The sequence below is a fragment of the Hyposmocoma kahamanoa genome, unplaced genomic scaffold (assembly GCF_003589595.1).
Source record: "Hyposmocoma kahamanoa isolate Upper Pololo Valley unplaced genomic scaffold, ASM358959v1 78, whole genome shotgun sequence".
NCBI classification, from domain to species: Eukaryota; Metazoa; Arthropoda; class Insecta; order Lepidoptera; family Cosmopterigidae; genus Hyposmocoma; species Hyposmocoma kahamanoa.
In genome coordinates, this window is record NW_020653945.1 from 21,802,482 (window position 1) to 21,819,817 (window position 17,336).

The 17,336-nt window shown below is 37.5% G+C and overlaps 1 protein-coding gene across 1 annotated transcript; it reads right to left on the bottom strand.

The window, feature by feature from the left end:
* Positions 1-7,814: 7,814 nt before the first annotated feature.
* On the bottom strand, positions 7,815-17,135 carry LOC113232947 (peptidyl-prolyl cis-trans isomerase). Its single transcript, XM_026467864.1, has 5 exons — positions 16,911-17,135; positions 15,482-15,676; positions 11,845-12,048; positions 9,114-9,286; positions 7,815-7,959 (listed from the first exon to the last, which is right to left on the bottom strand). The coding sequence occupies exons 1-5, from the start codon at positions 17,118-17,120 to the stop codon at positions 7,815-7,817; spliced, it is 927 nt and encodes a 308-aa protein (XP_026323649.1). The 5' UTR covers positions 17,121-17,135.
* Between the last annotated feature and the right edge of the window lie 201 nt (positions 17,136-17,336).

Here is a 17,336-nt window from a genome sequence, read left to right on the forward strand (position 1 = left end):
CAGAGAACAGTGTTTAAGTGTATTCAAAGTATATAATAATTAAGAGTAATATAATATATAGTTAAGAGTAGCATTTTTTCAGATTGCAATTTTTTGGTATTCTGTTCTTCAATGGCAAGTCAATCGCGTAGTTTATTAATATTATATATATTTAATTTTAAAACTAAATTGCTGTTTAAGCAAGATAAAATTAATATATGAATAGTAATTTCGATGATAGCTTTAGAAAGGCAACATCGACCGTTAGTAATTGAATGTACGAATATGCCATCACTGCTATGCCACTAGGACTCAACTGCCATCGTAACTAGATTTTAACAGAATAGCAAATATTATCACAATTGCAATGTAATCTCAATGGAGTCTTCACAGACCACATAAATATTTTTTTCCGTGGGAGTCTGGAAAGATAATGGGATTACAATGACCTGGGGCCTCACCATGAACTCTTATTACAGTTCAGTATAGTGTCGTAACGACAAAAAAGCGGGATGGTGATATACACTTCACTAAGCGCTGTCTCTTAGGTCTAATTTTAGGTCCTAAACGGAATCGTAATAAGAGTTTTATGGTAAGGCCCCAGTGGTTTAAAAAATATTGACAGAATTGAGCCCCGTGAGCCCGGGAGGCTTATGTACATCGAGTAAATAACCAGAAATAGACACGAAATAAAAACCATCCATCCATCTCATCAGGCAAATGGACCTATTATCACGTTTAAATATCTACTCTCGTTTGCGTTGAAATCACAAATCAGTAAGCTGAAATAGTACAGCGCCAACAACTGACCTGTGTGTACGTCTCTGTATATTCCAAAAATATTCTGTATTTATTGTAATGAAGATAATATCTCTAACAATAGTGACTGTTCCATTCGGTGGTGTGGGAAAAAGAGCAAAACATCTAATTACAAAACAAACAGAATCACATTTCATCGGTAATTAAATCAGTAATTTTGCAATTTTCGTCCATTATTGCAAAGCTCAAATTAGACTGGACGATTTGAAGTGAAACAATTGACGACACCCATCAATTGTTTCGAATTAGGGCTGGCCAATCGAAGCGCAGTTGTCACAGTGATGATTTGGAAGCACGGAATGTGGTCTGTGTTTGGAAGAATAGTTTTCAAACAAATTAAATGACATTTCGTCTCTATTTCTGGTTATAAACTCCATGCTTATGTACAACAGTGGATACGTGTAAGCTGATAATGATGATTGAATTATAACCAAATACCCTCTGATCAGGGATCCCAGCAAGGCCAATGACGATAATAAAGAATGCAGTTTAAATTTCTTACTACACTGTATACTTGATTCATTAAGTAATACTTACTTAAACAAGGAAAACCATGGAAACTCATTCGCATCATAATTTACGGCCTCTGAAAGCTAAATATCTTAAAATCCCAAAAGATAAGTTGCAAATGTTTATATTTTTCCTTTTCCTTGCTAAAATAAATAAACCACCATACCTGAAACTCGAACAAAGCGGCTTGCAATAGAGTGGATTTATTTATCCGAGTGTAATAATTACACGAGGTTTGCCTACATTGTTAGGAGTTTGTTTACAGTGAAAACAACTTTCAAACATTGTGTTTTTTTTCGAATCATCTGTTTTTCTTTATTACCTTAGTCAGTAGTCTATTACGATAAAACACATTTTTCGGAAATAATCATTAAAAGTACAAGAAGCCCGTGAAGGCGCATTACTGGCGGAGGAATTGACCTGGACGCCCGCCGTTCACTGGTCTAACCAGGCAGTGCGTAGTCTCCCCGGAAACCCTTATCTCTCGGGTCAGTTGTTTCAGCTGTACCAAGCACAAGGCCGGCCGTGTATCGAGTACTGCTGTCACCTATGTTATGGTTCTGCTAATTACCAACAGTCCACCTTGGGCTCAGTTGCAAAGCGTACCAAGAGGCCTATAAGTGACTCCGATTTAGTAGAGGTGAAGCTACAAAGCTTTGAACATCGCCGTAAATTTGCCTGCTTATCTGTATTCTACAGGAAGGAAAGTGTGCAATGGAATTGCACGTTTTAATTCCGCCTTCTTCTTTCCATCATCGGGGACTAGACGTGGGTTGGGGTTCCAACCCTATGTTATGGAATTGTGGATATTCCAAAGAATCGCACGAACTTACGTTTCCAAATTTATATGGCGAACGGCTGTGAAGTGGAATTCCTTGTCTGCGGACTTAGGGAGTGACCAAACTTATTAAAGCAGAATCGCCTTGATGCGATCATGTTTCACCACATCCGTTGACGCGCCCTCACGCGAGTTGTTTCTTTTAAACCACGATCAGCCTGTATCGACCTGTGTCGAGACGCGTCCGTACGAACCGATGCAAAAGACATAACGCTTAACTCCCATATTTTCATGGACTAAAGCTTTTTCTGACCGACTTAATGCGATTCTGCGTTAATAAGTAAGGCGACTCCCTTATTCCCTGACCGCTGTAATTTAGACCTTTTCAAGGTGAGAGTGATTATGCATCTAGGTGTGCATGCTCCATCGTCGACCTCATCGTCACTTTCCATGAGGTAAGATGGAAGTCAAATAAGCACTTATTTTGTCGTAAAAAAATCAAACAATAGGTATCCTACATAATGGACAACGCGATAAATATATTACATAGACAGTTAAACACGTTAACAATAAAGTGGTTTATAAATCATCCACTGTATTTGCCGCTGTCCCGAAAAATGGAAGTCGCTGCTGCTTGTTATGGGAAACTGATTATGTTTAAGGAGCGATTTTTCATTACAGTTTGAGGTAAAACATTTTATTTGTAAATAAATTTTCATATTCCTTTCAGCTAAACGAAATAAGAAATTGGGGTGAATTCTATTTGCTCGGTTTCTTATTTTGTTTATCACCCTCGTTTAAATTAAATATTGTACGTTACGTATTTTAATGTTACATTGCATGTTATCGACTTCTCGAGTTAATATAAAACATAAAAGTCACAAGCTACACAGTACGTCTCTTTAATTAAAATTTAAATTTAACTCTATTTTACTTCCGATAACAAGGTTCAAAAGTTCAAAGAATAAAACCCAGCGCATACTGATGACTACGTACTTATATGACACTAAAATAATGAATAGATATAGTTGAAAAGAAAGAAGAAAAATTGTTTATTTCGTTAATAAATTACGGCACAGTACACAAACACTTTGATTTAACACATAATACAAGAGAATTAGACAACACTTAATAAAAAATTCGACTAATTAACAACAATAAATTAAGTGACAAAATTGGAATAATAGAATATGCGCTGTGCTCATTGAAAGTGCTACGACGCTAATTTTCAGTGGACCCTACAACAGCACACACGCGACATGGAACACAGCAGACGTATTTTACCAAATAGGTACCGTGTCATGCCCAATTAATTACAATTCAATTGATTTGAAATTAATCTGATAAAATTATACCTATACGTAATAGGTAAGTATATTCTAAGTGAGAAAAGTAAAAGGTTTGGTAACAATTACGTAATTAATAAAATAAATTAATTATAAGTCGTTGATAAGTATATATAAACGCACATAATGCAGATGTGCCAGATAAGCACACCAATGGCAAAATCATACAGTCGTGTGTCGCTGTTACGGGATGTAAACCATTTGAGAAAAGACCTTACAATATCCCAAAGCTGGTACCCTATTTCATCTACCTATCCCGTGTTCAATGGCAGGTTTCTCTGTATCCTCCTGTACTTCCTATCTGAAGTACAGGGGAATACGGAGAAACCTAATACTAATGGGATACAGAGATATAAAGTTACCGTTATCATGCCAGACAACATTAACACTAGTTACTCTAGTCTTAATATAGGAAATTCCTATGCTATGAGTACAAAAGAAAATAAAATTAACTTCAAGATCAGTCCCATACCTTTTCTACATAAGTTTTGTTTATACTGACCTATCGACCTCCCTACCACGCCTTATAAGCAAGCTCGCACAGGGAACTACTCAGTCAGGTCCTGCCCCGCCTGTTTGCACGGACCTGATCAGCCAGTTTGCACCGACTTCATCCGGTTCTCAAAAGGCACGCGGTGTGTGTGCAAAAGGCGTGCACGCGGGGCAGTCCACCCAACGCTCCCTTTTTCCCAGATAGGTACCGGAGCTGTAGGCACGCTCACTTCCCGTTGCGCATTGCGCAACTAACGGTTGCCACCGCTAAGCCGTTGTTGACTCATAGTCCACCACCAAATCTTCTCTTTGATGGCGGTGCTGTAAGGCACGTTCACTTTCCGATGCCGAAACGGCGACTCTCTAGTTCCCAATAACCTAATCAGCTGGAGGGACTTAAGGATATCTAGCTCATCCTCTACTAACTCTCAGGGTTAGTACCGGAGATGCCGGTCGCAGTGGCCTGCAATAATGTCCGGATATAGTTTCCGGCTTGGCGAAGGGCCACTCACGTACCCAGCGCGTCTCTTCGCTTTAGGTCCTCGTCTAGACCGCTACTAAGAAGCGCTAGCTGCGCGCTTGATGAACGCCCCGGCCACATTGTATCGGGGCCGACGAACGAGTTCATCTCCTTATCTCAATTACACAATATCTCTAATTCCGTGTACGCTAACACCTCGCGTGGCCGTGGCGTGGGCCGAGCGCACGCGCCCGCGCTTGGTTTGTTGTTGTCCTTATAAACACATTTTGAGACCTGCCGTGCTCCCGACCCGACACGCACCCGACCCGCACTCGACCTGCACCCGCTCTCTGTGTTACATAGAATCTCAACACATGTTTTTGCACAAAACCTCGAATTAAACTTAAGTTCGACGGTAGTTGAAGTTTGTACACTTAACGACAAACTTAACTGTCACTTTACAATAAACAAAATGAATTAATTATACAAATGTACGAATACCATACATATTAAACAGTCAACAGTAGCAGTTGGATTTACAACTTGCAGCTAAAACATGGCGACTAAAAACTTCACAGTTAAAGCCACTCAGTGTTGCAATGGCATGTTTCCGACAAATGGAAAGTTCTCGATTTAGGTATAACCAGCGTCAAAATTATCTAAACAAAAACCCAAACCAAACAAACTTAAATTAACCAAATTTGTTTACTCGTCCAAAATGGTTAATTTTATCTTCACACTCAAATTATACATTCAATAAAAAATAGACTTTATGCAAATGTGTTTAAAGTGCACTTAAAATGTTCAACTGTAAAAGCCCATTTGTTGTGTGAAATGTTTACCTTTAATCCATTGACACAAAGATTTTGATTGTGTAGATTTCTCGTTGCTTTGATCGTTTAGATATTTTTGAAGCTGACTGCACCTACACTCCAACTATTTTACAGATAAAACTAACTCAAACGTGAGAAGAGTTGTGGGCGAGAAGAATAGCAAAGTAGATACTTAGTAGTTCTTTAGTTAACTACCTTTTGGATAGTGCCAGTGGGAAACAAACTTTGTATTCACTTGTGTTTGTATAACTTAGCACACAAAATAACAAGAAAGCACTTTTACAATACTTACTAAGGTATAGGGTTTTCAAGAGTCTCCACAATTTTTTGGCGATTTCAAGACTCGAGACTGAAGTGTTCAGTCTCGGGAATATAGAAACTTTTAAAACTTAAGCCAATTTATACCCGAGCCTTAGCGAGGATGTCTCTTCTATTACTCCGAGAGTAACTATATATTTTTATGCTCAGGCCACACAGAGGCGGCCGCGGAAACAGTGAAAACATTACTTTTCACCTCGATTGCGAGAAGAAAAAGTGTGAGTGTGAAAAAGCTGTGCTCTCAGTGGATCCCACACGATTTGACTGAGGCTCAAAAAACGGAACGCGTCACTTGGTGCAATGTCATGCTTACCAGATTCAACGACGGGGCGTCAAATTTGGTGTGGGATATAGTAACAGGTGACGAAACATGGATTTATAGTTATGATCCCAAAACAAGGCAGCAATCGAGCGTATGGGTCTTTCGAGATGAGCCGAAACCAGCCATAGTAGCGCGCGTGCAAAGTGCCTCTAAGCGGATGATTGCTTCTTTTTCTAAAACTGGACACGTGGCTACTGTTGCTTTGGAGAATCGTTGTATACCGTGAATAGTGATTGGTACACGACCATTTATTTGCCGGAAGTTACCACGATAATGCCAGTTCTCACACGGCCAGACAGACAAATGAATTTTTGAAGGTGAACAACGTTGACCTTATGAGCCATCCCGCGTACAGTCCCGACCTAGCACTTTGTGACTTTTATTTATTTCCAAAAATTAAGAACCAGTTACGCGGTCATCGATTTTAATTACCTGAAAAGGCTGTCGAAGAGTATGAAAAATATGTTTCAAAGATTGTCACGGAGGAGTGGCATAAATGTTTTCAAAATTGGTTCATTCGTATGAAAAAGTATGAAAAAGTGCATTAACGCTAACGGAGAATATTTTCAGAAACAATAAATTCATTTCTGACCATTTATACTATTTTTTTCTTATTCATTCCGGAAACTTTCTAGTGCGCCTCACGTATAATGGTTTGTGAATTATTTGGTTCTTTATCTTTAATTTTTATTTAAGTTTTATTAGTAGTAAATATTTTAAAATAGTCGAGAAAACCTAAAATATGCTACCCTCAAAATGTCTTCGAAATATCGCTTACGTCTTTAAGTTGGTTTTCCACCGGCGAAGCAAGACGAAACTAGGCGAGACGAGCATTGAAATTTGTATGACAAAATTTTAATTCTCTCCTAGCCAAGCTTCGGTGAAAATGGTCTGGATTGACGAGTCTGAGCGAGGCGAGAATTGAAATATTTGTTGGATGTAATGTTGAACCGTATTGTTGCTTCTTCTTTAACTGAAACACGATATCTCGCGAGTGCCCGCAACGTCACACGCAAGCTCGCGATGGCTATTGATAACAATCGCGAGATTGTAGACCACGTACGATTTGCGATTTAACAAAGATCGTTGCATCCGATTCTTCTTCCGTTACCATATCCAATAATAATAATTTGAGGGACATGTCACTCCAGACACGTAATAATTTATAGCTGGATGAACTGAACAGCACTGAATCTTTCGCGCTATTATGGCAATTTTTGATGGAAATCTCGCCTCGCCTCGCCAGTCGAAAAGTACCATTACACCCTTTCTACACAACACCGACGATGTTGATTCTTCAGTTCCAATTATTACTTGAACAGAGTTTTTAAAAAATACGTCTCATATCGACACTTCGAGACAAAAAGGACGTAAAAAACCCAAACTACGAAGTTCACAAGCCAGGTGGAAATCGAAAATGTATAAACGTTTAAAAATCCTACTGGACCCAATACCAAATCTGGAACCAACAGTTTGAAAGGTAAACGTTTTATGTTGGCGTAAGAAAAAGCATATAGTTGAGAATAACAAAACTTTGAATAGACAGACTTAAAGAGCGTGAAAATTCAACCAAACCTTTCCGTCTTTATTGCGTTGTAAGTAGCAGTAGAGCTGCTTGTGAAAGAGTTCGTCCAGGGAAGTACTGCCACCCTACCTTTTTCCACCGCCAACTGCAGTTATAGTTTTGAGCGGTAAGGGTGGTGGTGAAATTACAGGAACATAAGACTTGTCAACTTAGGCGACAGACGCAGTAGCAGTGCCCCTCAGATCTTTGCGGTTTAAAGCTCTGAATAGCAGTGCAACTGCTATGGACAGGTTTGTTGCTTACCACCAGGCGCACGACTTGTTCGTCTCGTCACTTCGTATTATAACAAAAAATGGTATCATAATAATAAGCATCGATATTACAACACAGTCTTCTCAACTGTAAATAAAACAAGAGTTTTCGTACTGAATATTATTGTAATTGCCCACAATTGCTTATGGTAATCAGCGCGGAAACGGTGCCCGACTTACTGCCGTACTTTTCCATCTTCTTCGTCACATCCAAGCCCGATATCACATGCCCGAACACCACGTGTTTGCCGTCGAGCCAGTCTGTCCTGGAAATAACGGAATTCATAAATGTTGGAAACTGACGTCATCATTTGAACAACTGTTTCGTTTGGCCATGGATAGTGATAAATTTGTCATATTGACGGCCAAGCTCCAGTAGCCGAGAGGTAATTTAAGAAGAAAAACGTTTTTTTGTTTAAAGTTGGTAAGTGGTTAAATCCACATGGTTGCTTTGGCCAACCCATTATAATTACAGAAAAAATGGGAAAATCACATCAAAACTGTCTATTGCAAAGATAGTAAGTGCGATTAAAATACGACTAGGATACTTACACGATATTATTGATTGAAAATGTGTAAGAAAGAAATAATATACGAAACGGAAGTCCGATCTAGCAAAGTATTGCATTCACCTGAACGATGGCTCAGTAAAATATCAATTGCGTGGAAACTGCGTGGCAGACCAACATGGTAACCGTTCGACTACCGATGCAAAGTTTGTCGGTTTTATACAGAGCTCCATTAGCTCATTCCGCCCGCCGCATTTACCATCGGACATGCAGACATACGGCGAGATATCATCCTTACTTAGACGATATTCCCTTCAGGCGTAGTAAGCGCTTTTCGTCATCTTTTATTATGCGCACAGCCCAGGAATAGAGTATCCCTAGGGTGCGACTGAAAAACCATCTTCTGGGCGAGCGAGCTCCATCGTAGATCCTATTCTTGCTCCAGGGCTAGGTGGTGGTCAAGAGCAAGTCCATTAAATTAAAAAAAAAACTATGCTGAATTTATACTGCTCCAATCTAGCCTTATGACGACATTTATTATGCCGGCCCAATGTGGAGCAGTCTAGCAGACACCAATTACAATAATCTATACGTGGTATGATAAATCCCTAAAAATCTCTAATAACTCACACGTCTAAAAGCTCTGAATACAAAATAAAATTTCCATTATCTCACGCCATACTTACACAATAATCCATACTACCAAAATACATACCTTGGTTGCTACAAGTAGGCAAAAGTGTTGACTGTTCTTGTTCCAGTTGGTCCATGCGGTTTTAGCCGTAAGTAATACCCCGAAAAAGCATCTTCTGGGCCAGCACGGTCCATCGTAGTCCATCTTAGATCCAGGGTTACGTACTAATTTAGAGCAAGTACATTTACTTTTAAAAAAGAATATAATAATTACTTACTTAGCAGTACACAAAAAGAACTGGGATCCATTGGTATTTGGACCGGAATTGGCCATGCTCAGTATGCCAGGTCCTGTGTGTTTCAGTTTGAAGTTTTCATCTTCGAATTTGACACCGTAGATAGACTTGCCACCTGTCCCATTGTGGTTTGTAAAATCGCCTCCCTGACACATCTGAATGTTGATTAAGAAAAATATTGTGCACATAAATGGCGTCAATTCGGGCAAACGCAAAAGTCAAAATTAAAGAGACATCTTCCGATATCAATAAGAAAGAGATAAAAGATTCTTTTAGTTCAGAGCTGTGAAACGATTACAAATGCGGTACAAATGTATGCTATCAACAATTCGTCGGTGTTTTATAGAAAGCGTTGTTTGGTTAAAATTCTAAAGCAATCACTCAATAATCGAAAAAGTAACACTTGCACGTATATTTCGAAGATTTCGACTTGATATCTCATCACTTTTTCCAACAATCTTCATTTGAATACTTGTATTTGAAAAATGTTAGTTTAAAAGTGAGGTTATTTTTCATCTATACTTCTGACTTGTCCATGGTTGCATAGTGCTGAACGAAAAAAAAACATTCTGTTCATTCAAGTTTTTGTAATCGATTGGTAAATCGAAAATTTCAATCGCAATCAAACGAGTATGTAAGTGTAAAGATTTGAATGAGGATTTAAAATTAAGATTTCGGATATTTTAAATATATGCTTTCATAGGTTATGTATTTTTACTGTTCATGTAAGGAAAACCGTCAGTATGACTCAATCAAACAAATCGATTCATTCAATTAATTAATTGATATTATATTAGTTATTTTTAGTTTGCATTACAATTGGCCATCACTAAACCGTCTATGGTCAGGTCAGTGACTTGTTTGTTTACTTTTTGATTAAAATAAATTGAAACGAAGTATACGAATTTTGGTTTTAATTAGGTTTAAATTCTAAAATTGAATTTAAAACAGTACGTAAATATTTTAAAGCAGTCGTGAAAAACTAAAACATGTTACCCTCAAAAAGGCGCTTTCGCCGAAGGATATACGTTAGTCATTGAGTGTAGACTAATTTGGCAGCTCGTGAAGCTGCATTTTTATTTTGTCCGTTTCCTACTTAAAATTAAAGACACATCTGCACTAAACTTAAGTTTAGTTCGAGTTAGTGCGAATCGAGACCTATGTGTGTATAATTAATTGTATATAATATTGCGTGTGTATATAAAGTTCCATTTGGGTCCTGGCTGTATGGCGGACATTTCACCTTTTTGTTATTCGATCCCACCCTCTTCTCGGAGGAGACCCATGCTCAACAGTTCTTCCTCTTGTCTTATCAATGCCACAAGTGATGAAAAGATTGGCAATAGGCGTAACGTACTCGCCGATTGATGACCAGGGCGCGTAAGAAGCACAGGATTTTATATTGATTTAAACTTTCAAAATTTTCGCACATTTGAATCGTGGGATCCAGTCCAGTGTAAGCGACATCAAGTATCGCCTGACATGTCATCAGATATCGTGAGTGTTGTGTGTCGGACTAGTGACAACCCTTGTGCACAAATAAATAATGAAGACCAAGCAGGTAGCTAGAAAAAATGGCACGACTAGATGTTGACCCCCACCTCTTCAGTCCCTTCGAGAACATGGAGATTGCAAGACGTCCGAAACGTAAATATATTATACACGCTCTAGTCCCGATATCAAACATACTATATTGATTGACATAGTTAATAATATTAAACATTGCCACAAATGCGGAACGTAGAGCGTGCAGATCCAGATCTGGATACTATGATGATATTACAACTGAAAACTAAATCTTTTATACTTTCTGACTGATAATACAAATGACGGACACATTGAACTATAGTAAGCTCAATTTATGTATACCGGAAGCGACAATCATTGTGACAACCACAACTGTAGCCTTTGACACAGTTATTATTAAAATACCAACAACCTCGTAGGACTACATTACTAACATCATAAACAACAACTTTTATTACATGACTTTTTACAAAACATAATAAATTTACCAAATATGAACTTAGATCTGTATTTGGCAGAATAACTTCAAACGTGCAAGCGTCTTCCTCGACGACGCCCACCCCGGTCTTGCACAGAGTTAATACCGTTATCTATTTAAATTTGTATTGAATCTAGCAAGCCGTGCCAGACGCTATGCTAAGCCAACGTCTGGCACGGTTTGCTAGAAGACGTCGGTTCGATTCCAGCCGGAACTAAGGAATTTTTTCTAAGTGTTCGATCTTTGTATTAATAATTATAACAAACGAATGGAATACAAATTTAATTACAATTAATAGCGACATCTCTAGCCAGGGCTGGTAGCTGTAAAGTTACCTAACTGGCGACGAAACACTACCATAGATTTCTCATAGATGGCGCTACGGTTAAAAGTCGTTTGAAAACCAAATACAAAGATTCGACAACAAGCACATGGAAAAATTCGTGAGGTCCGCTGGTTCGTTCCGTGCTTAGTTGGCATAGCGACTGGCACGGTTTGCTAGAAGACGTCGGTTCGAATTCGGCCGGATCGTAGGATTTTTTTCTAAGTGTTCGTTCTTTGTACTAATAATTATAACAAACCATTTATGTCTATTTATTTTTGTATCGAAGAAAATCTGATGAATTGTTAAAAGTCATGGAACAAAAGTTGTTGTTCATATTTTACAAGTAACTCAGTACATAATCGAACAGACTTTGGAAAGGATACAAAATCGGGTATAATCCTATGAAACCTGCTTCCCTGGTAACCAAATCCCATTTCATGTGTGCATAGGGCTCTGAAATTCTCCGCCGTACGCGGCACAATATCTGCTCGCAGCATCATTATAATACGACCAATTTCTTGCTTGCCTACATTTATGTCGAAGTATACTTGCGGATTGCGCTTCTCTGTCACAGTGGCAGGTACTGCCTGCAAAGTAATATACCACTAATTAGTAAGTAAAACGTAATTTTTTTTTTATTGTACACAAATCAGCTAACACTCAGACGATACGAAGTGGTAATTGCTGTCTATAAAAATAATATTTTTATTCAAATACTTTAGGTTTACAAATAGTACAGAGCAAGCAACACAAGATTTATAAGACTTGACGAGCTCAATGGCCCGAAGAATTCCACCGTGGGTATTGGATCAGAAAATCCCGGGTTCGGTTTAATTTATTTTAATGAGATTAAGTAACGAGACAAGGAAATCGTGCAAATGGTGGTAACCGACACGCCTGTCCATAGCATTCATACAAATATAAATAAATAAATAAACTATTAGACCACATCTCATACGTTGCTCTGATCCCGAAGTTAGTAGCTAAAGCACTTGTGTTATGGAAATCGGAAACAACGACGGTACCACAAACACCGAGACAATACAGAAAAGTTAATTCTTCTACAGTCGGTCGGGGATCGAATCCAGGACCTCAGAGATGGCGACACAATGAAAACAGGTGGGCAAGCCACTCGACCACAGAGGATGTCAAAAGTTACAGTGCCACTCAGAACGAAAGCGGTCGAACTGAGATTCATAGTTGGCATATACCTGTAGTTCCGGCAGCATACTTACTCTTCAAAACCTAAATTCGAATATTGTCACTATACAGTTTGGCGGCAGAGTAAATTAATTTCGATCCATCTTGCACTTCCTGTTATAACTTTTTTATACACAGGAAAATGCGTTACGCATACTCCGCCACTGCAATGACATGGCGGAGTTATGTGGGAGTTTCCTCCAGCTCCTTGGACCCACTCGGTCATAAAAACTCGCCTAACCTGGGAGGCCTACATACTCGTGGAATCTATATTCTAGCCAAATTCGATGTAGAATAAATGTCAACAAACGAAAACATGATTTTTAGGGTTTTCTTCTGAGACGCTTTCACAATTACCACAATTTCAAAGTTTTCCTACGAAATTCGACTAGATTATGAATAACACTAAATCTTGAAGCTATGTTTATAATGAATATTATTCAACAGAAGTTTCAAATCACCTAAAAATGATATAAAAATGACCAGTTATTAATTATTTGTAAAACTGTGTCTTCCCGACTAACTTTTTGATTTGAAGGTAGAGATTGTAAACATTCGACTTCTGGTGGTAATTAAAGTTCAGAATCGGAAATAGATGCTGGATGATATAGTATGTAGTAAATTAATTTCAAATAAAATCTTACAATTTCGTTTCTTTTCATCTACCATTACCTACCAATTACATTACCTAAATATTAATAGGATGCAAACACTTATTTTTATTCCTAAATCATACGTATCAATAGATATTTTGTAAACTTTATAATAATTGGCCAGGTAAGTATTACTTCTACGTAACCTAATTACCTACTGACCTATATAAATTCAAATTAAGGAAAGCAGGTCGTGGGCAGAGAAAGCCTTAATAATGAGAATTGAAAAAAATGTTCTTTTCCTATGCCATCATTGGTTACATAGCAACGTTTTGTTATTAAATATTCTACATTGAATTTGGCTAGAGTATAGTTAAGACTCGCCACTCACTTCCCGTTATAACGTAATCCGAATATATTTCTCCCTAACCTCACAATATCCTAACTTACAAAACTTAAGGAATCATTTACGACATATGCCAAAAGTAGGTATCAATAGAAATTTAGTAGCAGTAGAGCTCCGTGTGAAAAAGGTCGTCCAGGGAAGTACTGCTTCATCTATTTGTACCGCCAAGTAGTAACTATGAGTATTATTACTTCGTTCTGGGTTTGAAGGATAAGGGTGCTGGCGACATAACTTATGTGTTAGAGCTATGCGATTTATGTCCACTTGCACTAAACCTAGGTACGTCTTAAACCAATAATTGCAATGCAAAAGAGACTCTTAATACATTGTGTTAAGAGTGTCTTATCAATTTAAGCATTGGTTTAAGACATACTTAAGTTTAGTGCTAGTGGACATTAAAGCTCTAAGTGGTACTGTAACTGTTATGGACAGGCGTGTCACTTACCACCAGGAGAGGAGACTTGTTCGTCTAATCACTTGGTATCAAAAAAAAATGGAAGTTAATTACCTACTTTGCAAACCCCGCGAACCCAGTGAAGGTCTTAAATATTTATTAGGTTTTTGAATTTTATTTGGATGAAGGGTGGGAAAAATAACTACATGAAAAAAATATCTATTTTAACCTTCATTGTATTCGCAGAGTAGTAAATTAATTTACTTCTATTTTTATTAACATGGATTTTCGCAAAATAAAGACTGAATCTATTTATTAGTTTGGTATCGATTGATAAATGAAAACTTGGTAATGACGACAACTCTATTATAACCTCCTAGGGTCCCACGTCATTGTAATTAATTTGAAGTTTACCATGAGCTTGTCAGTGAAGGAAAACATATTGATGAAACCTGCTCATCAATGGAGGTTCAAAACTCTCGGAAAATGTGTGAAGTCCTCAACCTGCAATGGCCCAGCGCGCAGCGTGGCGGTCTATGGCCTAAACCCTCGCCTGAGAGAAGACTCGAGCCCAGTAGCCTTTGTAAATTTTTATGGTTTTTTATAATACTAAGTGACGGGACAACAAGTCATGTGTCTGGTGGAAAGCGATATGCCTGTCCCTAACAGTTGCAGTGCCACAGAGAGCTTTAAATCACAAAGATCTAAGGGGCACTGCCCCTGCGCCCGTCACCCTGAAACATAAGTTGACAAGTCCCATGTGCCTGTAATTTCACCACGTATACATTGGGCGTTTAGCGTATGTCCCATTGCTGAGTCTTAGGAAGATAACTTCCCCTTACAGTGGAGCTCTGAGGATTTTCTTCAATTCCTTCAGAACCTCCCTGGCCTCGCGACGCCGATTTCATTTTATTACCCATGTCTTCCATTACTAAAATACAAATCTTCCTACAATTTACACCACACAATACTAGACTCGAACAGATTTTAAAATTGTTAGTTGCAATCTTATTATTTGGCAAAATATTTTTGGCATAATCATGTCAATTTAATTTAAACTGTCATAGTTATTTTTAATGGTGTTTATAATAGCTGGCCTAAAATTCCTTTTTCATAGAGGTTGTAAAAAAAAGGTTGTATTGCACTGGATTGTTTGAAAATAGCCAACCCAGAACAGTGAACCAGAAACTCACATCTATTAATTTGATTGTAAACATGTATTGCGCAGACATTACAATTAAATAATACTTGAATATTTTTGTTAATATTTTATAACATTTTAATCACTATACATTTGCCAACACTATACACATTTCTTAGTGGAAATGAATCTAGACAATATCAAAACCTTTGAGTCAAATAAATATCCAAAATTGTAATAGGACTATGTTTTATATAGTTAATTAGTATTAAAAAGCTTAACTTACATTACTACTATCAGTCTTTTCCTTAGCATTACTGTCCTTTGGTTCCTCATTATCTTTAGCAATCTGTAATGTCTCTCCAGCATGTTTCTGTAGCCAGCTGTCCTCGGACCAGACCGGACGGGTTGAACCTTCTTTGATACGCTGTGGTGCTGCTATGTTCACTCGTATTGTACGTCCAAAAAGTTCAGAGTCATTCTGGAAAATATAATAAGTTTTGCATTAATAAAACTGTAATAAACTATTATATTGTAAACAATATTTTTACATAAAAAAGTTTGTTTTATTAAATTATATATATGTAAATGATTATCACTCATTTCAGGCTTCATACCACGGTATGTTTCTTTTTATTTTCCCAATATGTTGTGGCAAGAGAACTGAAATTAGTGATAATCATTTAGTGAATAACCACGAAAGCCCTAAAATCGATATAGTATGTATGTATATCAAAAGAAGTTTATTCTAACTATTTGCTTCACATAACTTTAATTACATATGAACATTTCTTAACATAATTATTTGATCTTTAATTGTTCGTTCAGGAAATTGAGCTACCTGTAGTTAAAGGGCTTTTATAATAGTTCCTTGCATACCTTTTACATCAGCTTACATTTTTCAAATTCTCCCTTCTCCACTGTAAGCTATTAATGGATAAATCCCTGTTACAACTACGTTTTATTATTTCATAAAAGTACATTTTGCTGAAGCAAACATTGTGGTCATGACTCTCAATCGTCTTCTTTGGACTATGTTAATATGTAAGTATTTTTCTTTCAATCACAATGTGAAGTACAATGTACATGAAGAATTTATTTGTTTTTAATTTCTTTCACACAATATGAGTGCTTGCTGATGATGGAATATATGAGTTGAAATTTTATTAATAGCACTTGGTATAATGTGGATTTTCAAAAGCATGATTACTTCATCGTAATACTTGTCTCATCAATTTGTAAAGTCAGGTTGTGATCAATGCTTATTTATGATAATGCTCTAGCACGTAAACTGAACATACTTCAGGTGTGATGCTGGTAACTCTACCTAAATAGGGTAGCCCACACCAGGCAGCTCCAACCTTTTTTTATTATTATTAAGTGGCAGCGAACAACTTGTGCGTGATAGTAAGATGCCTACACGTAGCAGGGGCATCTCCGCGCTCGTGAGGCGTAAATTTAATAAGTACCATGTGCCTGTAGTTACACCAGTATCCTTACCGTACAAAACAAAAACGCAGTAATTTAGCAAGTAATGTAAAGTAAGAAATAATCACATAGCTGCTAGGCGGCAGAAATAAGTAAGGCAACAGTATTTTTCTCTATATGAACACTTTCACAAGGAGCTGTACTGCTCCTTTTTATCGTTATAGGCCAAAGTGTTAGAATAACGAGCATTTTGGGAAAACATAACCTTAAAAACACAAACTACTTGCCATATTATCAATAGCCGCTGCAGCGTCCTCAGCATTCTCGAACTCAATAAATGCGAAACCCCTGTGCTTCTCTGTCTCGTAATCTAGGGGTATTTGAACATCCACCAAATCACCAAAGGGAACAAACGCCGCGTTCAAAACTTTTTCATCTACCTCTTCGGCTAGACCACCCACGTATATTGTACGCTTAGAATTAGGTTTACTCGTCATTCTACACGCTTTTAGCTCTTAAACACTAATTAAATTAATTTTAAAAATGTATATACACTACTGAACTTGCATTAACAAACAGTTTGTGATTAACAATGTTGTTTATTTTGATGCTTTCATAACCTCCTTCAACTTGAATCGAAAGTTTTTTTTTTAATTTATTGCTGGCCATGGAAACAAAGTCCTTCAGCCGAAAACATAAAAATAAGTTTTCCT

What these genes read in the sequence shown, in the direction of transcription:
- LOC113232947 (XM_026467864.1), bottom strand. Translation starts at nt 17,120, where the DNA reads ATGACGAGTAAACCTAATTCTAAGCGTACAATATACGTGGGTGGTCTA. An exon ending in CAGCGGCTATTGATAATATG is followed by an intron (nt 15,677 to 16,910) that starts GCAAGTAGTTTG and finishes TATATTTTCCAG; the next exon opens with AATGACTCTGAACTTTTTGG. An exon ending in TTCTTTTTGTGTACTGCTAA is followed by an intron (nt 7,960 to 9,113) that starts GTAAGTAATTAT and finishes CGTTATTTCCAG; the next exon opens with GACAGACTGGCTCGACGGCA.